The sequence below is a fragment of the Panthera onca genome, chromosome C1, assembly GCF_046562875.1.
Source record: "Panthera onca isolate mPanOnc1 chromosome C1, mPanOnc1 haplotype 2, whole genome shotgun sequence".
Lineage (NCBI taxonomy): Eukaryota > Metazoa > Chordata > Mammalia > Carnivora > Felidae > Panthera > Panthera onca.
Genome location: NC_138346.1, coordinates 60,266,611 through 60,289,828, shown reverse-complemented (window position 1 = coordinate 60,289,828; position 23,218 = coordinate 60,266,611). Strand labels below are relative to the sequence as shown.

At 41.4% G+C, this 23,218-nt stretch overlaps 1 protein-coding gene across 8 annotated transcripts in view; it reads left to right on the top strand.

Annotated features, from left to right (window-relative positions):
* Window positions 1-22,936, top strand: part of RAPGEF4 (Rap guanine nucleotide exchange factor 4) — a 289,302-nt gene extending 266,366 nt beyond the window's left edge. For 7 of the 8 annotated variants that reach the window (XM_060621676.3, XM_060621675.3, XM_060621679.3 and 4 more), the window contains 6 exons: window positions 2,095-2,185; window positions 6,008-6,058; window positions 8,065-8,152; window positions 8,561-8,625; window positions 18,530-18,584; window positions 21,706-22,936. In XM_060621676.3, the coding sequence (XP_060477659.1) occupies window positions 2,095-2,185; window positions 6,008-6,058; window positions 8,065-8,152; window positions 8,561-8,625; window positions 18,530-18,584; window positions 21,706-21,833 (478 nt within the window). In that variant the 3' untranslated portion in view covers window positions 21,834-22,936. The remainder of the gene's footprint in view (window positions 1-2,094; window positions 2,186-6,007; window positions 6,059-8,064; window positions 8,153-8,560; window positions 8,626-18,529; window positions 18,585-21,705) is intronic. The other variant, XM_060621677.2, reaches the window with a different exon arrangement.
* The last annotated feature ends 282 nt before the right edge of the window (window positions 22,937-23,218 follow it).

Genomic DNA, 23,218 nt, shown 5'->3' with positions numbered 1-23,218 from the left:
AAATAGTTTAGATCCCATACAGAGTCTGATTTCCAGAGCTAAACAAAGAAGTAAATGCTGCTTGACATTTTATACACGCCAGTTTGCCAAATGCTCCGAATTATTTTGCCAAAAATGTGAGGGTTCAACAGCCTATCCAAACCCTCAGATTCAAATGCTGTTATCTCTTAATTTGGAAAAGCTGCCTTTTTGAAGAAAGATTTGGTAAAAATGTTACTTATGAATTTATGGTTCACAGGATAGCCATTTTTTCTAGGAGACTGAACAGCCTTGTTGCAAGGGACAGGTGCCTTTGCATATTTGGAAGGAGAGGATCACCGAAACTCTGAACATACGTGCTTTCCCGTGGTAAAGAGCACATCCGGTCTTCACCTTTGCCTGGCAGTGCTGGCTGGAGCAGGGGGAAGAGAACAGCAATCTGCACACCTGTGTGGGAGATCAGACAACCTTTGGGCTTTCCTAGTCCCAGTTATTTATGGTGGAAACATAAGAGAGCCTTTCAAAAACTCAGGAATTTTTTTTAATGTTTTTGTCTTTTTTACCTTTCTTCCTTCCGATTATGGAAATGAGTAGGTGGCTTTGGCCCTTGGTATAAATTGCTTTATATTATTTAACCTTTACTAAGCTGTGCTGCCCTACAGTGGAACTGTTTACACAGCCTGGCTGGAAAAGATTATGAACTCTCATAAACCAAGATCTACAAGAATGTGATCTAAATCTGGGGGCAGTAGTATGTTTTATGTGGTATTTTTAGAGAACTTCGACAAATTCTATTTAAGCTCTTCGACTTGCCCAGAACTTTATAAAGTTGGGGGTTCCAGTGTTATCATCCCCTTTTACAGATGAGGAGACTGAGGCATGGGGATATTTCGTGACTTTCCTGATAAAGTCAGTTGGTAACACTGACCAGAGCAGTGATCAGAAAGGCAGGTCTGTGTGCCTGCGTGTTCTTTCAAGATCACATGGAAAGGACAAAGACAAACACATATTCGTGATGTTATACCCCTTCCACCCCAGGGGGTCTCTGAAACTCCTTTCAGCCCCTGACCTGAGAGCCACTGCTCCAACACAGCAAAGTCCTTGCTTACCTTTTCACCAGTGAGATAAGACACGTGATAGCTTCTCTGAAATCTGTTTTCCTCTTTCCACAGAGATCATTTAAGAATCACTCATTGCTTCTTCTGTAAGGAGAACACAGGCAGCAAAAGCAATGATTTAATTAGCCTTTTGCAAGAATGTTCATCTGAACAGGATTTAATTATGATGCAGTCGACTTAGTCGACCATATTGATTTGGGTAAAGGATTTGCACTTGTTGAAAAATTAATTCTTTCCCTTTTCAAGGAGCTGGTATGAGGAAGTTAGGGATTCCTTTTTTTTTTCTTTAAGTTAAATCAAGTACCTAGGCTAAATATTGCCATTCTAATAAGAGTCCTTGATATTGTTCCACAGTATTCTTATTCCCAAATATATACTCATAAAGGCTAATAGTTGCATAAGTACAGATTCAAATTGATCTCACTGACCTCACTGACATCAGTTAAATGCAAAGAAAATAAGGTTATTTTTAGGTCAATTGTTTAGGTTATTTCTCAGCTTCATAGGGATTGTAAATTGATATTTCTCAACAAATTAGAAGCATTCACATGGCAGGTAGAAGTTATGGTGGCTGTAGCAATATGACCTCCTAGTTCCTCTCTCAGGCTGCCAGAGGAGGCGTCCAACTTCAGGCTAAAAGTCTGAATGTCTTTGAGGACGTTTTGCCTACTTCTCTTCTTATCCCATGAGATGTTTCCTTCCATGTCCAACGAGGCTTTTAGGAAGCTTTGGGATCGTAGTAACGATCCCCAGGGTAGGGGTCTTTCAATTCCTTCTCAGAACCTGAACCTAGATGGCCAGAACCATTACAGTGGGAAGTCAAATAGCCTAACATGGTCATCCAAGTGGAACTTCTACGGTGCATTAAATCTATCATTGCCTGTTCTCATAAAGAGTCCTGACGAATATTAATGACTATCAGAAAATAGAACTCTAAGTTTTTTAAATCTCACTCAAAAGTGGCATTTTACTCAAACACGTGCCTCTTGTGTTTCAGCTGTAAGGAGTACAAAAATCTGAATTCCTTTTTTGCCATCGTCATGGGGCTAAGTAATGTTGCTGTAAGCCGCTTGGCACTCACGTGGGAGGTAAGCTTCAGCTGAGATCCAGCTGTGACTTTTGCCTTAAGAATAAAAACACAGGCTCACCAGTGAGCTTTTTGAATAGAAATATCACTCACACTGGTATAACAATGGAAAAGGTGGGGACACTTTGAGGGAAGTGACCTGTCTTCCTTTTTCCAGTTGCCTGAGAGTGTGAATTTAAAAAGGTATTGTCCTTTTGTGTAGGGGGGCGATGAGGGGGTCTTAGCTTCTTGGTCTCTACAATGTAAATAATAATACATCTGGTTCCTACGTACAACATGAATCAACATCGTTGCTTGGATGATGTCAAAGGTTTTTTTGTTCATAGATTCTGTTGTTCTCTGGAATGTCTGCTTATTGCTTTTGCAATAAGCCTTATCTGTAATTAAGAGAGGACAGAAGATCCATTTTTAACCAAGTAGTCATTTTGCTGCAGGGAAAATTAGCCAGAAGGCCAACTGTTTGGCCCAGTTGAGTACTAAGTATCTCTTAACCGCCTGGCCGTCGGCTCTGTGTATGGAAGAACAACAGTTGGCTGATATTCAAGTTGGAGCAAAAGTTATGCAGGTGTGCTGTGAATTTCTATAGCAAATATGATTAATGGTTTGTTGACAGTTGGTTAATTTGTGGTACACATCTCCAATTTTCATCAGCTAAGTACTCAAAATGTGCCTGACCCCTACATGTGGTATATAGTTAAAGAAATCCTAATCTCTAATAGAACATACACACAAAAATAGACTCTTACTAAAAATAAAAAAGTATGTGTAAGTGGGACGCAAAAAGAGGTCAAGGAGTAGGTAACAGAGACTTAATCTGCAAGGGTGCTTTTAAAAGGCACCAAAGGCAGCTGTTTGCATCTCTAAATATTTTCCTTAAAACATTTCCTTCCCCACTTCCCTCTTGAAACTGTTTTCTTTCTCAGTCTCTCCTAAATGTTTCCATTGTTTATAGGACAGGTCCTCACAAGTTCTTCTGTCTTGGGTTTCTCTCAAAATTCCAGGCAGATGCAGCACACAGCAGCTCATCCCCTGAATATAGGAATGAGGGAATTGGTGAGGCCTGCGTGCCACGCAGCTGTATCATCTTCCAGCTGGTAAAAGGACGGAGTTAGGGCTGCCACTGAATTGAAGCAATGAAGCCGTTATGCAGGCTCCCCTGTCGTGCAGCCCAAGGCTCCTGGAATCTGTGGAAACCTAGGGTTCCCTCTCAGACAGTGTGCTTTCCCCAGCCAGTTTCCAGCGTCTGATGCCCACGCGGAGTCTAGATGGTTTGGCTGGGAAAATCAAGGAAGGTATAAAGCCTTACAGGGGTTCTGGAAGGCAGGTGTATCACATAACAGCAGCCAGACGTCAAGGCCATAGCACAGTGGAAACACAACCAGAGTCTCCTTTCTTGTCTAAAGAGAAAAATAGGAGGCTATTTGGGTCGAGCAGGACGGTGCAGTCAGCAAAAGGAGAAAGTTAACGGGGAATATGAAGAAATCCATCAGTCTGTGAGCTTTTGGCCTATTGCTGAAAGAGAAAACCCCTCCTCATTCATAAGATTTTATTTTATAAGGTGAAATATAATTATATCATTCTGTAGGAAGACCTTTCATTCGTAAGCATCCTTGATTCGGGTTGATCTACCCAAATCCATGCGCTTCCCATACGGGCCCCAGCAAAGAGCATGATGCCTCCCTCCCACAGGGGCAGTGTGAGAGACGGCGCCTGACCGCCCTCCCCTCCCCCACCCGGAACTACAGAGCACACGTGAAACCGTCAGTGAACAAAACGGGAGAAGGAGTTAAACCTCATGGCAAAGGGAATGGTCCCACTTGGAGGGGAAAGACCACTCTGAGATCAAGCAAATGGGAGTTAAATCCTGGAGCGCTTTCTGGGCCTTGGCAGCATTGACACCGTGGGCCAGATGACTCTTCATTGCGGGCTGTCCCGTGTGATGTCGGATGCTTAGCAGCATCCCTGGCTTCGGCCTGCTACCTACCAGTAGCACCTGTCACTCCACCCCACCCCAGGTGTGACAACAGAAAATGTGTGCAGACATCACTAAATGGCCCCCAGTGGATGTGGGGGGAGGGGTGCAAACCTGAGCCCAGTTGAGAATCGTTGCTCTGGAGGCACAGGGTGTGCATAGATAATAGTATTAAGACCCACAAAAATATGTGTTGCCCTATGCCCTTTGACCCAAACGCCAGTTAAGTAAAGAAAGAGAGGTAGAAAGACCAATCTAACCAAAAATGTAATTCACTTCAAATTTTTAAAGTAGTCTGTGTTAGTAGAAAGTTATCGGCTAACGTGGTGATTTGGATACTACACGTGGAATGAGATCCTTGCATCCTTTGATGCCTCTCCCAGCTCTCCTCCCTTTGGACATTCCCTCAGAGCAAGGATATCCGGTTCCCCAGAGACCTAACTTGAAAAGAGGTACTAGGAAAATGAGCTTGGAGGACATGTGGGAGACTAGTAAGATTTTTGCACAGATGTTTAAATGGGAAGATGACAAACTAATTCAGCTATGAGAGAGAAAGAAGAGAGAGGAGCTCTCCTGTGATTGCAGAAGCCGAACTGGTGAATCCGTTGTTGCCAGTAGACTTCCCGTGGGAAGAACAGCTGAACTCCGGATCTCTAGGGCTGAGGACGGTGCTTCCACAGACTCGGGAGAGGATGCATGCCACGCTGCTCTGCCTTGGCGTGGCCCTGTCAGAAGAGAAAAGTCAGGGTTCCTAAGATCTCAGGACCCAAGCAAAGTGAGAGCCAGTAAATTCAAAGGTGACTCGATAATGGCCTCCTTGTGTCAATCGATATATGGGTACAGCCCACGGTGCTACCTCAGGTACTAAATTGGTAGAATCATCAGTTTTTGTATAACAGCAGGGCAGAGAAATCAGGGGGGAGAAATGCTTGTGTGGAAAAGCACAAGTATGTAAGAGAAGCCCTAGAAAGGGGCAGGTGATGTGAATTACAGAGGCTCTGGCCATCAGTAGCTGTGCCACGTTGGGCATGTCATTTAAACTGTGAGACCTCATGTGTCTGGGTGGCTCAATCGGCTAAGCATCCAATTTTGGCTCAGGGCATGACCTCACAGTTCATGGGTTCAAGCCCTGAGTCGGGTTCTTGCTGATAGCTCAGAGCCTGGAGCCTGCTGTGGATTCTATGTCTCCCTCTCTCTCTGCCCCTCCCCTGCTCACACTCTGTCTCTCTCTCTCTCAAAAATAAATAAACATTAAAAAAAAATAGTAATAAAAAAAAAACTGTGAGACTTAATTTCTTCCCTATAGTAAGCAAAGGTTTAATCTATTCAAATAAATGTTGATTAAGCAGTAACTATGTACCTGACACTTGTTTAGGCACTGAAGAGATAGCAATCAACAAAACTGATAAGTTTCTGTCCTCATGGAGTTTACATTGTAAGGGAGGAGGAGGATTGAAATAGGTGGTTTCTAAAACTTTTAATCCTAATATTCTTTGGTCTAAATTCCTAACTGTGGGAATTGGAGAATTTAAGGTGTGGGAGGAGGTGATTCCAAACCACTTATGGTCTGAGAGTGCAGTCCTCCTGATGAATAATTAGAAAACATTATAAAAACAGTAAGACCAAAGCATCCATAGTTACTTTTGTTTCAACGAGGTTAAGAGTTTTAAAAGGTAAGTTCTCTGTATTCCAGAATACGCTCAAATGACAAGACAGATAACAGTCTGGTCTGCTTTAGACATGTTTGATTAAGAGCCAAAGAAATACATTTCCCCTAGAAATGGTAACACGTGATACAGATCTAGATATTGAATCCAACACATGAGTGTGGTATTTTCATTTCATTAACAGAAACTGCCAAGCAAGTTCAAGAAGTTCTATGCGGAGTTTGAAAGTTTAATGGTAAGTGACAGTGGCTCCTTTATTCTGTTCACTGTCTGCATTAATCCAGTTTCTGATTAGCTGAATTGAAGTTCTCATTTCAGAAATTTTACCTGTCCTTGTATGACTTTAAGAAGTTTATGATCCCGTTTTAGTGCTGCTAAAACAAGCATGTCTGACGAATGAATGGCACCCTCAGGAACCAACTTAAAGAGGACTTATGTCCCACATAAGGTCAATTTGTGTAACTAAGAAAAGCAGTGTAATAGGATCCTTTCCGCCTAGCATAGGTTGGCTATGGGTTGGAAGCTGCATTTTCCTTGGCTTGCCAAAATTATTGTTCCCCATTGGCTGGGAGGTGTTAACACCAGAAAAGGAGTGAGTAGGTCTTGGTAGGAGTGATGGAATGGTCTCAGAGAGGGCACATGGGGCTGGCTGTGCAAGGCAGAGAGGAGGGGAGTCAGAACTCCCAGGGAGGAGGGGGTGCTTTGGGAGAGGGGGATCGCATGGGTGGGGTTTGTTTTACACATTTTGTATTTGCTCTCAAAGGGCGTCTCTCCCCTCAGTCCCTGCAGGCAAATCTCACTCTCAAGCAAAAAATGAAACAAAAAGCAAGTTATTTTCATGTCAGCCGGGAAATTGTCTTAAAACAAAACTCAGGGGTGCCTGAGTGGCTCAGTTGGTTGAGCATCTGATTCTTTATTTCAGCTCAGGTCATGATCCCAGGGTCATGGGATCGAGCCCAGCATCAGGCTCTGTGCTGAGCATGGAGTCTGCTTTGGGATTCTCTCTCTTTCCCTCTCTGCCCCTCCCCACTGGCTCATGCTCTCTCTTTTTGTCTCTCTCTAAAATAAAAATGTTTTAAAATAATAAATAAATAAAGCAAAAATCAATTTAAGTCTACCTTTCTTTTTTTTTTTTTAATAATAACAACCAATCTTTATTGAACTCTGTGTATTCCAGGATTGAGCAAAGTAATTTGTAACCATTAATTTATTTAATCACCAAACAATCCTTTGAGGTAGCTCTCATTATTATCAGCTCCATTTTTACACGTGAGAAATTGAAGAACAGAGATTAAGAATCTTTTTTTGTGCTATGAACCAGCAAGTGTTTTTTTTTCCAGGTTATTAATTCTTTCTTTTTGTTTTATTTTTTATTTTTTTTAAATTTACATCCAAATTAGTTAGCATATAGTGAAACAATGATTTCAGGAGTAGATTCCTTAATGCGCCTTACCCATTTAGTCCATCCCTCCTCCCACAGTCCCTCCAGTAACCCTCTGTTTATTCTCCATATTTAAGAGTCTCTTCTGTTTTGTCCCCTTCCCTGTTTTTATATTATTTTTGTTTCCTTTCCCTTATGTTCACCTGTTTTGTCCCTTAAAGTCCTCATATGAGTGAAGTCATATGATTTTTGTCTTTCTCTAATTTCACTTAGCATAACACCCTCCAGTTCCATCCACGTAGTTGCAAATGGCAAGATTTCATTCTTTTTGATTGCCGAGTAATACCCCATTGTATATATAGACCACATCTTCTTTTTTTTTTTAGAAGTAGTTTTTATTTTATTTTTTTTTCTGTTCATTTCATAGTTTTTTTATTGTGAACTTTATTGTCAAATTGGTTTCCATACAACACCCAGTGAGACCACATCTTCTTTATCCATTCATCCATCGATGGACATTTGGGCTCTTTCCATACTTTGGCTATCGTTGATAGTGCTGCTAAAAACATGCAGGTGCATGTGTCCCTTCGAAACAGCACACCTGTATCCCTTGGATAAATGCCTAGTAGTGCAATTGCTGGGTCGTAGGATAGTTCTATTTTTACTTTTTTGAGGAACTTCCATACTGTTTTCCAGAGTGGCTGCACCAGCTTGCGTTCCCAAGTCTACCTTTCTTTTATAGCTACACTTGGTTGAAAACTATCTGATTGTGGGATAACAAACCTAGGTGTGTTAGGAGGCAGAGGGGGTGGTATGTGTGTCATTTAGTCATTAACCAGCATCTCTTTGTTTCTCTAAAGGATCCTTCTAGAAACCACAGGGCCTACAGGCTGACAGTAGCTAAGCTGGAGCCTCCTCTCATCCCCTTCATGCCTTTGCTCATTAAAGGTAATTCTGAGGGAACCCACAGGTCAAGCCAGTGATGAGTGTGTGGGGAAGAAAACGAACAAGAGCCTCAACAGACTGATCTCTTTGGGAAGAACAGTCCTGTCCCTTCCACCTTCTTCATCACCTCCTCTCCCCCTTGACTTTTCTGAAAGTGTTAGGAAGATTACGGGAGCAGCAGGGATCCATGATTTGGAAGACTTGCTAGGGAAACAGTTAGTTTGGAAATTTTACTAATCTCAGGTAAAGTGCTTTCAAAAGTTAAACACCTAACATAAAAGGAACTATTATCAGCTTTCTTCAACTGCAGTGTTATGCAAATCCTCCAGCATAATCTAATGGTGCTATTGTGGTTTCTTAGTATGACATATTTCTGTTAGTGATTAGAATGTGACTTTTATTTCTTTGCAGATATGACATTTACTCATGAGGGGAACAAGACGTTCATTGACAATCTAGTAAACTTTGAAAAAATGGTACGTACAGTATTGTAACCTTAACCACAATGTTTCTTTAAAATAAAATTTGCATTTGTACTAATAAAGGAAATAATTTCCATATATGCTGCCATGTTAAAAAGGTAGTTACGCATAAAGGAGTTTTGAAATATTCGGCTCAAATTGGCTACCTATTTTAGCCTGTCAGTTCTCTTTTGTGCAACTGAATGGCATTTGTGCTGCAGTTCACAGCAGCAGCTAGCTTTTATGCCGTGTGCTTCGTCCTTGGCTGCCTGTTGCTAAAATGCGTGAATGTTCCAGAGTGACTTCTATGTTGTTGTTTTGTTGTCAGGTTTGTAGAGCTAGACTTCCCTAGGATGCCTTTGAATTGTTTATCTGTTGAGCCTGACTTTAGTGCACGTAGGTAAAAGGCAACTCCATGGCAGATCTTTCTTGCGGAGTATTCACCTAAATGTATAAATAAATAAAGTTCACCCAAGTTCAGAGAGGGAACTTGAAAATCTTCACAACCAAAAACAATTTTTTAAAGAAATAACAGAAGTGAAACTGGCACGTATTCAGTATTCTGCAGCTCCCTTCATCAAGGAAAAGCTGTTATCTGGCATTGGTTACTTTGCAGTTTATTTTCTTATCTTCCGTGAAGCAATAAAGCAGGTCATGCCAAAACCTATCTTTAGCTACAAAGTGCATGTTAATGGAATGCTCCATTGTCTTCTAAATCCTTTGGCTGCAGCCTGGATGGATGGGGTGTTACAGCCTTATCTCTGTGTGGGTAAGCATCTGCCTGGGGTTATGGTTTGCAGTGGTGAATGTGGCACTGCAGGAAAAGCTCAGGACTTGGGAGTTCAGGAGACAGGAGGTTCAATTCTCAGCTTCGTCCCCCATAGCGGCCCCATAAGTTCTCTGTGCGTCCGTTTCCCCAACAGGAAGTAGCGATCATGCCTACTCTCTCCATGTCTGGAGATTGTCAATGGGTCCAGGGCATGTAAGCATTCCTGTATGCCATAGAGTGCTATAGAATTCTTCTCAGAAAACTGTTCTTCTCATCATTCCTTGATATCCAGCTGGTATGTATGACTCCAGGGCAACTGGAAACATCACGCAGTGATCCTGTAAGGATTGGACCATCCAGCTTTGGGAATGAGCAAGCCCAGCCTGGTGAAGAGGTCGAGCAATTGCTGGGCAACAGGTTTCCATGTCTTCGGCATGAGTTCACACCTCCTCAAAAGGACTCCATACTAGATGGCAAATATTTCCTCAGCGGTCTTCCCCTCCAAAGGCAGAGTACAAACATCTCTAATACTGTGTCAGTTTAGTAATTCTTTGGTCAAAGGAAAAAACATTCTTTTGTCTTGCTCACTTATTAGTATGGAGAATTAAACATATTTCCCTGATTTCTCAAAACTTGTTTTCCAGAAATGAAAGATTTAGCAAATAGGTAAAGAACCTTCCAGATCACTTATGCAGAAATGCAAACTGAGGGGTAGCTGAGCCAACTATTTGACTATAAAATATACATGTGCACAGAGGCGTAGAAGTCAGAGTTTCCTAAAGAGGTGACTGAGCTTTAAAACTTTTGATCATTAAAGTTAACTGAACAGAACAAACAAGGATAGCAAAACTATCTGTCAAGGAGAATGAAAGTTGTTTCATCTGGGCTTTTAGATCTTGGTGTTGCCTCCGTAACCTTCAAAGGAAGAGTCGTATTCATTGGATATTAAGAGAATTCCCCTTCTCCACTTCTCCACTTCTCCACTTCTCCACTTCTCCACTTCTCCACTTCTCTACTTCATGCCCATAGCCATGGGTTCTTAAATGCCTACCTGTGAGAGGAGACCCTTCATACCCTGCTCCTCACATCCCGTTCTCAGAGACATTCCACTTTAACTTAAAAGCAACTGAATGGCCGGGAGAGCAGTTCAGCTGTGATAACAGAAACCTAAATTGACAATGGCTTAAGCAAGCTAAGTTGTTGTTTTTTTTTCTTAATGTGAATGTCTAAGCGAATGTGATAGCTTATGAAGCAGTCAAGGTTCCCGGCTTCTCCTCCCTTGCCATATCACCATGGTCCAAAATGGCAGACCAGCACCACCCCATTGCAGGTACAGGGAAGGGGAAAGGGAGAAGGTGAAGAGAGTGAAGGGAGTACTGAAAGAGAACTGTTTAGTTCTCTACTATAGCAACTATAAATTGTATTTCATTTAATAAATCACACCACGAGAAAGTTTAATTTTACAATTACCTTTCTGTGAGTTTAGTGTTACTGGTAAAAGAAATGGAATTTCAAAACAAGATTTGATTATGTTTTTTAAACCTGACCTTGACCAACCTGGCACTTGTTGTTAGCTTTCCCACCTTCTATCCCCATAAACAAGCCCACCCCTGTTCCCATAGCATCACCCCTGCCACATACAACTCCCACTAGTGGCCCTCCACTGACGCTGTGTGTCTTGGGAAGGATACAACTCTCTTTTCAAGTTGACGTCCACACCACTTCCCAGTCATTCATCAGCCAGGCCAAGGTGGTGAGCAGAACTGGCAGACTTTGTGGGGCTGGTAGGCGGTGTCCCCAGAGGGAACCCCTGCCAGGGGCAGAAGTCACCAGGGAAGCCAGGAACACAGATGCCTTTTCTTGGTGGCAGCATTGCCCAGTCACAGCAAACTACTGTGCCAGCCCTAAGTATTTTTATTTTGAACCTTTTTACCCTTGAGGTATGAAATGAGGATTAGAGAATTTGTTGCATATTGGTTTTCAGGATTTATGAGTATGAACAAAAGAGAATTCACACTCTGATCCTTATGCAAAAAAAAAAAAAAAAAGGCAGACATTCTTTCATTTGGGGGGAACATAAAGGAGTATTCAAAAAAATGTTTGAATAAAGCCCTTTGTATCTTTCTATGGCATACATGAATATTTATAACATTTAGGAGGTAGACTAGCAATGGATTAGAGGATAATATGCTGGCTGGCTGCCACTATCCCAGGCTGCATAAAGCATGCTGATAGCCACGGATGCTACTGTATTAGGAGGTTGGTTCTATTTCAGACATACCCATATTTAGGTGTATTTATTTATGAACATTATTTTAAGATAGTCATTTTATTTGGAATGAGAGGCATGGGGCAAGCTTCTACACTTGTGGAAACATTAACAGAAGCTAACTCATTGAGGAAAGAGAAATGCTTTGAATCCTTTTATTTCTGTATCAGTAATTACAGCATTACATAACTAGCAATGATATGTTTTCTATCACCAATCTATCACCAATAATATTACTACAAGATCCATGGAGAAAGCATCGGATTTATATCAAGCTATGGAGAAAAGAACCTCCAAGTAAAAATCAAAATGTTCAAATACATGCAGTTCTCAGAACTTTCCAACACAATAAAAACCTACAAGAGGACCTTGCAAGTTTATCTCTTTATATAGAACTCACAAACTGGGCTAAAAGCAGATTTTCCAAAAAATATGTTTCAAAGCAATGCAGTATGTGTTGACTGTTCTGGCAAAGGGTTTTGCTAGGAAATGCAAAGAAATCCCATCATCTTTGACCATTAGGAAATTATTTATAGTGAAGAAGGTAAAACATAAACATGTGAAATATTAAAAGCAAAAAAAGATATAGAAACTAGTTTACAATAATAATAAAAGAGATGTCCAAAGGCACAAAGAGAGGTAACTTGAGCTATATCAAGAGGAAAACAAAACCATGTTAAATACAACAACATAATGTAATCAAATCCAGACTTGTTACCCTGAGCACCATCCAGCCTCACCTCACACTTCATCTTCTCTGTATTCAATCCAAGTTGGCAAAACCAACCTTTTTTCTTTTTTTTTTTTTTTTTCTTTTTTTTTCCCCTGCCTTGGGGCCTTTGCATTTAGTTGCTACCTTTGCCTGAAACTGTCTCTCTGCTAGTCTTCACCTATCTGGGCTTTCTCATCATTCGGGTCTCAGCTCATGTGTCCCCTCCTCCAAGTGGTCTTTCCTGACCACCCTCAAACATTCTTCTTTACTTGTCTGTCTTCCCCACTAGAATATAAGTGTCCTAGACCAGGTATTTAATCAGTTTTGTTCACTGATACTTCTCTAGCACCCAATAAAAGAATAACCCAGTTATATTCCAGTTTGGGATTTAATCCAAAAGTGTTTTCTATTTTATTAGAACACTTGATTAAGCGGAATTTCCCAAGCACTTTGCATTACTGATAGTTTATGCAAGATGATTCCTTCAGCCTTCTTTCTGTTCCTAACTGGACATCATCCTACCTCCCCTCCTACCTGTGGTGCTGCGTCTGCCTCTCATTGTCCTTTCCTGAATGCAGAGAAGCACAATAGTCTGCATTTGCCTGGACAGGCACCTGAGCTACCATGTCCCATGGCCATGATATGTACAATGTACTGTGAGCATCTTGCACGTTAACATGTGCATATCTGTATGTCACACACCTCTTGGATATTAAAGATCCATAGCCAGGGGACAGGGCTCAGGGTTCTTCCTCAAAAATGCATATAGTGGAGCCTGGCTGAGCTCCCGGGCCTTTTTGTCTTTTATCTCTGTTCCTTACCATGCAGTTAATTCTACTTGGTTGCTATCATGGGCACCATCCTTGTAGGTGAGAGACCATATTTCTAGATCTTGTGGGGAAAAAAGTCCTGTCCTAAATATATGAGGATCTGATAAAATAATCAGGTGATATAGATGTGGTTTTACACATGCTCAGCAAGGAATTATTGACAGAGTTTTTTTTTATTTGATAGGCATTCAGATGGACGCAGAGTCAAATCAGTAGGGGCAGAAATAAGAAAAGGTAACGTGGGAAACATTAAGAACAAGGTTGGCAAAGATCTCAAGTGGCAAGAGAAGGAAAGGCCAAACTGTTCAGGGTAGGCATTTAAAAGAGGGCTGAAGTCCAGGAGCGGCTCCTCAAAGGACTCCGAGCTGAGAGGCCACATAGCCTGTGAAGAGGGAGGCTGTCCTGGCAGCTGTCTGTCTGTGGGAGGGAGGTCAAGAGAGTGTAACAGTGCAAGGTGGCATTGCCTGGAGGGCCTGCTGGTCTGAACTTGAAAAATAGACAGAAAAGCCTGTTCCTCTTCAAGGATGGGAGAGCTAAGGGAAAGCTGGGCCCGGGGGACCAAAGTCAATATAGAGGTGGCCAGAAAAGCTGGAGACAGCCTGCTAGGTTATCAACCTGTCTGGATAGGCACAAAGGCAGAAGTTGGCCAGCCCACTCCTGAGGGCACGGTACCACAGAAAGGTAAACAGGGAGGTCCAGGCCAAGGGCCCAGTCTGAGAAGCGCCTCCGACCCTTCACAGGATTCAAGGGGAATTACCTGCATCAGAGCTGGAGGGAAATGTGTTTGGAACTGCAGCCTCAGGGCCACTTGCCCGTGCCGGGTTGGAGTGTAGACAGCCACTCGCCCCTTCCTATGGACAGCACCTTTGTACTGGGGATCTTGTAAGGCAGGCCCTGGGAAAGACTTCTGCTTCTGAATCACTCTGTTTTCAGCTAAAGAAATAAGAACTTGAGGGTAGTTACAGAGTCCTTGGCTTGCTACCTCCTTTTTTCTTCCTGAGCTTCCCTCCATGAGTTCATGTCCTGAGGGAAATTCATCAGCCTTCCTATGGGCCCATCTCCTAGCCTCCCGGGTGAGGAACCGCACGAACATATTAATTTGTGCAAATAAACGCTGAAGACCTGGACCTAGAATTAGTCTCTGGAAAAAGGGGGGGTGGCTGTGTGCGATCTGAAACGTGGAACCCCAAGGTTCTAACTTCTAACTGTGGACTGCTTTCTTGGCGAGGGCCCTTGCAACTCTGAGGTGGAGATTCCCAGTGGGGGTGGTGGGGACACATCAAAATCAGTTCAGGTGTGGAGCGGGGGGGTCACACCGTCCACCTATACTGATGGTGAGAGCGCCTTCGAAAGGAGCATATTCTCCTCACTTCACCCCCCACGTACAAACTGCTATTTTAATAAGCCAGTTGCGAAAGGGAGTGTGTCATAAACCTCAGGGTTGCTGAGATGGGGGAAAAAGATGGGAAGCTCTGCCTTGGAGTAAGCAAGTATTTCCCCACCGCCTGGCATTATAGGAAAGCTGCCTGGCCTGCTCCAGGCGGGCCAGCCTGCTCCGGCAGGATCAGCGAGCCTAGGGTATAATCTTTGGCTTCATCCCTGCTGTGGTAGTTGGATAACAAAGCCTGTGTTTCTCTTTAACCTTAGTTTCTGCCAACCTTAACTGAGAACACCAGTGAATGAATGGCTGTTTGCCGTCAAAAACAACATGTAAGGCTTAAGTCTGCAGAAGGATAGAAAGACTCTAAGCAGATAAATGCAAAATCCTCCACTTTGGGCCAAGAAATCAACTGCACATCTACAGAGAATGAAGCTGTGTCCAAACAGCAGCTCAATGAAATGGGTTCAGAGGTTTTATCCGCTAGTAGTTCAACAGATGTCAGTAAGGTGACTTTTCTTTAAATTGTGGACTCAGATATGTAGCATCATCTAGATCAAGGAAGGAAAATAATTCTTCTTCTGCACTCTGTGATTTGCTTAATCCAGGGCACCGTGCTAGAGACTGCCTTAAAGAGACCCGAACCGGTCTTATGGAAAATTGTTAAAGCAATTGGCAATACTTCACAATTTTTATTTTATTTTGAAGTTTATTTATTTATTTTGGGAGAGAGAGAGAGAGAGAGAGAGAGAGAGAGAGAGAGGCAGAGAATCCCAAGCAGACTCCACACTGTCAGCATGGAGCCCGAGGCAGGGCTCAAATTCACAAACCGTGAGAGATCATGACCTGAGCCGAAATCAAGAGTCAGGTGCTGGGGCGCCTTGGTGGCTCAGTCGGTTAAGCGGCCGACTTCGGCTCAGGTCATGATCTCGAGGTCCGTGAGTTCGAGCCCCGAGTCGGGCTCTGGGCTGATGGCTCAGAGCCTGGAGCCTGCTTCCGATTCTGTGTCTCCCTCTCTCTCTGCCCCTCCCCCGTTCATGCTCTGTCTCTCTCTGTCTCAAAAATAAATAAAATAAACGTTACAAAAAAATAAAATTAAATTAAAAAAGAGTCAGGTGCTTAACTGACTGAGCCACCCAGGTGCCCCAGAATTGGCAATATATAGATTGAACCAGAAAAGACTTGGGAGGTGGGGAGACATCCACAATGGTTGTCTTCTCATGTTTGAAGAACTGTCCTGATAAGAAGGAACTAAATGTATATGCTGTGGCTCCAGAGCTCACAACGAGGATCGGTGGGTGAAAAGCAGAGGGAAAATGACTTTGACTGAGAATGATAAAGAAATGTCTAATAGTTAGAAATGTCTAAAAATGGAAGGGGCTGGCCTTGGCGAGAACGAGTAGCTCTCGCTGGATGCATCCGAACAGTGGGAAGCTGCTGTTGACAGGCAGGCTATAAAAGGCATTATGCACCTTGCAAACACTTGAAGAAGGGGACTTCTGAAGCCTCTTTTGGCAACCCAGGAGAGAGCCTGGTAGCTGGGTGCAGCTGTTAACAGCATAGTGCAGGTGTCCATGGGTGCAAAAGAGGGTGGAGTCAAAATATCAAGTTAACCCTTCTTTGGCCTTGTGAAAGCATTCCGTAACTATGCATCGCCTGGCAGTGCTGGTGGGGTTCACAGGCGGTTACCGAGGGTTTACATTTTGCAGCATTTCCCTGCGGACCTCACGGAGGAAAACAATGGGCCTTGTTGCAAAGCCAGGTTTGGATTTCAAAGTTAAACTGAAGTTACCTCTGAGTACAATTAAAAAGGATACGTCAAAATTAAAACCATTGTTAGAATTAATCAAAGATTTAGAAAGGTAGAATGAACTCCAGAGCTGGAAATTACTGATTTAAACAATTGTTCTCACATTTTAAACCACATAATGAGCTAAAAATTATGAAGCCTCAGAGTATAGCTGTAAAGAGTAGTCTAAAACCGAAGTCAGAATGAAATGTTTTAGCTTTCAAAACTAAAAAGCAGAACAATTACTCCCTACAAAATGGTATAGGAAGAGGTTTCTGACCCCTGCTAATTGTTTTATTATTCTTCAGAGGGGCACTCTGGCAGCATTTCCCTAGGTTTTCAGTAATTACACTCCATTCAGTATCTGAAGAATTACAATAATTCCACACAGAATATACTCGTGCCCTTCCGATGCAAAGCCTTTACAGAAGTGAAAAAACAACTTACAGTAAATTAGCAGGAAAATTATCATAGTTACTGTTTATTTCAGGGCTCCATATATCAGAGGCTAATTCTACATTGTATGTTACGTTTTCTTGGAGGTATTTGTAGTATATTTCACATGCTGACCAACAGACATGCTGGTTTTTAGGATCTTTTAAGAAAATGACGTTCAAACTTTTCCGATTGCCTCTCTGTGTATGAGAAATTACCCAGTGCAGACGCATGTCACTTAATGCTTGACAGAGTCCGCAAAGCCTCAGTATTCAGCAGGCTGCGATCAGTGTTCACATACGCTTGTAAAGCTTTGACTCTTCTGTGAGTTTTTTTTTTCCCTGCCAAATAAGTTGGGGTTTTGTTTGTCTGTTTTAACACTACAGAAGATTTCTCAGTCATTTTGTATACTTTGGCAAGCCGAGGGTCCATGAGAGAAGAAAGCAAGGACTAGAATTACATGGCCACTCAGAGATAAGAAAATCTCTTTCCCTGGCTGGAGCCTGATCAATTTTCTGCTCGTGTTAGAATTAATCCACCATCTCCGCGGGACCCCCTTTAGAGTCTGAGCAGCAAAGGTGTCCTGAGACAATATACAGAGTCTAAGGGTCCCAGCTGCTGTTCAAATACCATCAGCAAGAAATGTGCATACATTCTGGCTGAGAAATGGTCTCATGGATGTTTTTCCTCATGTTTCTGCCCTTCATATTTTTCCTCCTTTCTTCTTTGTCTTAAACTAAGTTGAGTGCAGTATAAAAAATTCACTTATAAGTCTTTATGGCAACCAAAACATTGCAAAGAAACTGAGAGGATCACTTAATGACAAAATTAACAAAGGTTAAATAAGTTACCATCCATCCATAAAGTTGAATACCTACTCGTTTTTTAAAAATGCTTTAAAATGCAAGTGGCATGGAAAATAGTCACAATGCCACGTGAAAAAACGTATATCACAACAGAAATACATATGTAAAATATGACTTCAATTGTTTGAAAAATTTTTACTTACTTATTTTTAAAGCATTAGAAGGAATTGTACTAAAATATTAATGAAGTGACTCTGGGAGGTGTATTCTAAGTGACTTCTACTTTGCTCTTAACTTTTATTCATTTTCTCAAATGTGCACGCATTAGTGTTATGATCAGAAAGGAAGAAGAAGGAAGGAGAGAGGAAATCAGATAATTGAGATTAACATTAAAACACACACTTTGGCTGGAAGATTAGAAGGGTCAGTAATGCACAGAGTTGAGAAAAATGTATAGGTAGAATATTTTGATTATATTCAGTCTAATCGAATGCCTCATTACTGAGTCCTGTTTCTTATGAGGCACTTGATAAGCTAACCCTTCTCCAAATCTCGGATAGTCACAAATTTGCTTACAAGTTCACAGTGACCTCTGGGAAGGGATGGTGAAAACGAGTCCTGAGGAGTAAGACACAGTCTGAGAAACAACAGACTGATTTTTATGTCAGGGGCACAAACAACTCAACTAGAATTATGCCATTAGTACTCCTCATCTGAGAAGTGCCTTGTATGTGTGACTATAGATGCCTCTTTCAAGTAATGAAACCTGTTCTACATCAACCAGCTGCCTCCAGATAGTCAATGTCTCAGAACAGAATGTTTTTCACGGGCTCAGGTGTTACTGAAATAAATCATGGTTTGGTTTCCTTTATGGACTATACACTAAGCTTACTTGCATTTCATTCTTCCTTTTTTTCTCTATTCTTTTTAGCGCATGATTGCGAATACTGCCAGAACAGTGAGATACTGCAGGAGCCAGCCCTTCAGTAAGTTAAATACTACCGTGTGCTGCAATCTAGATCTGGGTGATTAAGTCCTTTTTAATGAGGCTACTGAGACATTCTAGAAGTCTGGGTAGTATTTGATTGTGTCAGGGGCACTTTGGACCATGAATTCTCATGGGATAGAGGCCTTGAGTTGAAGGATTTTCTAGCTGTAGAACTAGAAACTAACCATAGAAATACTATTTTATGAATGAACTTAAAGAGAATAAATTTGCTCTTTCTAGTGTGACTAGAGACGACTAAGGCATGATCACCAACGAATCCTGCCTCAAAGCAACTCTTTATGACTCACTGCTTGATGTTGAGAAACTCACATCAATTCCTGATGACTCAGTTTTGTCGTTTATAAACTGGGAAAGATAATATTTATTGTCTCTTGGGGTGTTGCAAGAATGCATTAATGGGTATAACACATTTGTAAAAGGTCCCATAACAGGAATTCATATTCTATTTCTAGTATTCTCAGGTGAATTTAAGATGTTCTTCCTAAATCTGAACATATAGCAAAATAACTGCTGCCATACAATGCTTTAATATAAAACCATTACCAATAATAAATAGCAACCTTAAACCGATGGGGATTAGGTTGCATCACAGAACCAGATCAGCTCGCCAGACCAGTGCTGCTGTCTCCTGGGCTGGGACTTTGGGTGGGGGTGGAGCTTTGGCTCCCTGGAGCTGGGCTGGGAGTCAGAAGGTGGCCCCTATAAAAGTTCTTTGCTAAATTCATTGTATGAGTCACTTGAAGTCATTTGGCTCATTAAGCCAACATGATCATTTGAGATGGATGTGACTTTGAGGCTACCAGTACTGTCCCTTCCAATAAACCTTGTGCTAAAAGAGGCTAAAAGTTTCTCAATTTACTAACCAGAGCTGTCTTTACCCTCCCTAGCCCAGGACTGGCTCAAAGTGAGGGTTTGCTAATGCAGGATGCCAGAACTGAAAACTGCTCACTTTTTAATGTACAGAGGGGGAAAAAAATCTATGAAAAGTAATCTTTCCTTAGGGAGCAAGTAGCCCTTTAAAAATTTTACTCAAATGACTGTGCCTCCTCTTCCTTCCAAAATGGGAATAGTCTTGCATGTCGTCAACCGTTCCTGCGTGGATTCTGCAAGGATTAAAATGTCTCACATCTCTTCATCTAGTAATTTACTGTATGTATAAAGACATGGTCTTAAAGCAGCCATACAAGTGAAATAGGAGAATATATAAGTGATGTCAGTCTACAACAAGGCCCATGAACCCATGGCCCTTTGGGGCTCTAGAAAATTCCTGAAATGAAACACAAAATTTCTGTGCTTGAGAGGGTTTGTAGCCTTGGGAAGGTTCTCAGTGAGATCAAAGAACTGTGATAGAATATGTTTTGTTCCATAAGCTTCTTTGGAAGTAAGTCCTACATTCTCCTACATCTTCTCCTAGAAAAGTGGGGGTGGGCTGGGGGGATTTTATATATATGTGTGTATGTGTGTGTGTGTGTGTGTGTGTGTGTATATATATATATATATATACACACAATATCCACTGCATATGTTGAAGTTATCAGTAACTGCTGGTAAACAACAGCTGCTCAGCTCTGAAGTCAACAGTCTATAGATAAAGCTATAGGAATAGATTTGTAAACATTGTGGGAATATGTACAATGTAATTACAGTATATTGTACATATAGAGTACACTGCCAGGGAAAAAGCGAGGAATTAAACACTGTGGTATTATTTATATGTGATAATTATACTGATGAGTTTCTTCCTAGAGCAAGTAGGGGCCTTTGTATTTTCTCTCTGCTATTCTGTGTTCAGACCTGCAACACTACCCTCCACCCCATATGCAGATGGCATTCTAACTGTCTTTGGGAGTGATGTCAGTGCCCTGCTTAGAAAAGAGCCCCCTACTGGTGATCCATGGGGCAGAGGTAGCCCATGGACCACAGCAGAAGTGTTGGGTCTACACAGAACATGTTTCCCCTTTTATTTGGAAATAGTGTTGCCATTAAAAAATTCCAGGAAAGAAATCCAGACTTTTCATTTCTCTAGAAAAATAGGAAGATCTGGCAACTCAGAATGCAGATTCCCAGACAGCAGCATCATGCGGGAGCTGAATAGTCACTTTCAAAGGGACCTGGGTTTCCAGTTCACCACTGTCAGATTTGGCCTTCCTCACCCATATATATTCTCTGCAGAGGGCTCTGGACACTTATTTGATTCTTTTTTCAGCCTGGTTTTGGAGAAATCTGTGAAATTCAGATGACTCCATTGCTTACATGCTTGGGGAAGTAGGTGAGAATAGAATAGTAATTGGGATTTCCGAACAAGTAGCATCAGGGAATTGAAGGTCTAGCAGAAGTTATGACTTCAGCGCATGAGCTGAGCTTTTCCCTACCCGTGAACAGTCTCAAAGAGCACACATCTATGCAGTGATACTGTATACTCTTTGCAAGTAACAAGGAGAGTCAGATTTATTAATCTCACTGGCTTGCTTCAGTTCAGCCCAGGTGTTAAGCACTTTTGTTAGGAGCTACTGAAAACTATGTCTTGGGGCGCCTGGATGGCTCAGTCAGTTAAGCGTCTTACTCTTGGATTCCGCTCGGGTCATGATCTCATGGTTTGTGAGTTCGAGCCCCACATCGGGCTCTGTCCTATCAGCTTGAGATTCTCTTTCTTCCTCTCTCCTCCCTTCCCACTCTCTCTCTGTGTCAAAAATAAATAAATAAAACTTTAAAAAAAAAAAAAAAAACTATGTCTTTTGCCATTAGTCCTTGTCTGTATCAAAGGGAGAAGAGAGCTGAGTGTGACACAGGTGGGATGGAAAGAGGAAGCAATTTTTAATGTATAACCAGGGGCTATCAGGTGATGCTTTCACTTTAATTTGGTGCCATTTTTTTACAACAAAGGAAAATGATCAAAATAAGTGATTTCAGAGAAGAAAAGGGTAGGAGAGAGGAGATGGAATATCCCAGTGGAAACATTTCAATGAATATGGTATGTTGAAAGGTTTCAATGGAAACTTGGAATCCATGGTAAATGTAACAAATAATTGGAGAAAATAAAGCTGTATCTTATATGCATATATTACACAATGCCAATTTGCTCTCTTCTCTTTCAACAGATCCTGATGCAGCTCAAGCTAATAAGAACCATCAGGATGTCCGGAGTTATGTCCGGCAATTAAATGTGATTGACAACCAGAGAACTTTATCACAGATGTCACACAGATTAGAGCCTCGTCGACCGTAGACATTTAAAGTGCCCAGAGCAATGGTTTGCCTCCAGTCCACAGTCTTTCAAAAATGCCATTTATGCTACTACTGACTGTATTGTCACTAGAAAATTCTACAAAACAAGCAGAAACGCGCCCTGAGACATGTCAGGGCTGCAGCGTACCAGCGTCATAGTAAGAGAAGAAATTCTTTGACTTGCATAAAGCTTTCACACTCTAGCATAGGAATCTCCAATTTGTAGTCACACTATTTTATTTCCAATTGTGCCATCCTCTTTGCTGAAACATAAATTAAGTCCCGATGATAATGGTAGAAACACCATTGTCAAGAGACATATCAAGCCCCTGACAGTTTTTCTCAGAGAGTTGGCCGAGTGAGATGTGCTACAAATGCTGTGGTGGTATAGTTTCACAATTTTATCTCAACCTTGATTTTGGAGCATGGGGGTCTTGGAAGGTGTTGAGGAATCACATAAATCCAAACCATAACTTGTATTCTAGCATCTTCATAGTCTTACCTCTGAAGGAATTGAACCCAACCACATTACTATAAAACATTATGGCTATTGATGTAATTTAGGGAGGACTGGTCCATAATTTCTGGATGATATATAGAATAATGTTTATGTTTACAATGTAACTTTTTTAAACTCACAAATCAGGATTACATACATAAGAATTCCACTAAGAAACTCCAAGGTTCTAAAAATTGCCAGCGTTAAGATAAGAAAAGAACATTTCAAAAGAGCACAATATGCACAAAACATTTTTCAAAATTAAAATATTTTCCTGGGCATTAAAAATCTTTACTATTGGCTAATTATTGTTACTGACTAAAAAAACACATATTTTCTGGACTTAAATGTTATTACAGATATCTTAATTTTCAGCAATTGTTTTGCACTTTCAAATAGATTGTAAATAGTTCATTCAATCAATGGTATAGAGTTATTTATTTGCTATATAATAGATATTGTGCCAAATGATTACTTTTTATTTATTTTATTTAGTATGTAATTTTGGAGTACATTTTTTCCTCTTTTCACAATTAGGCTACATTTAATGTGTAGGAATTGTATGTATGTATATCTTCTGTAAATAACAGTATCTTCATTAAATATAATTGTTGACAAGAAAAGGTGGTGCTGTTCTCAGTTCCTATAATATGGGAGGGGTAACCATTCGGTATGGTGGGGACTCAGATTTTTTTTAATTGAAATAAAATTCACATACTATAAAAATCACCCCTTAAAAGTGTAAAATTCAGTGGCTTTTAGTATATTCACAAGGTAGTTCAACCATCGTCACTAATTCCAGAACATTCCCCTCATTCCTAAGAGAGAGCGCATATTCATTAGCAGACACACCTCATCCCCTCTCTCCCAGTCTCTGGAAACCACTA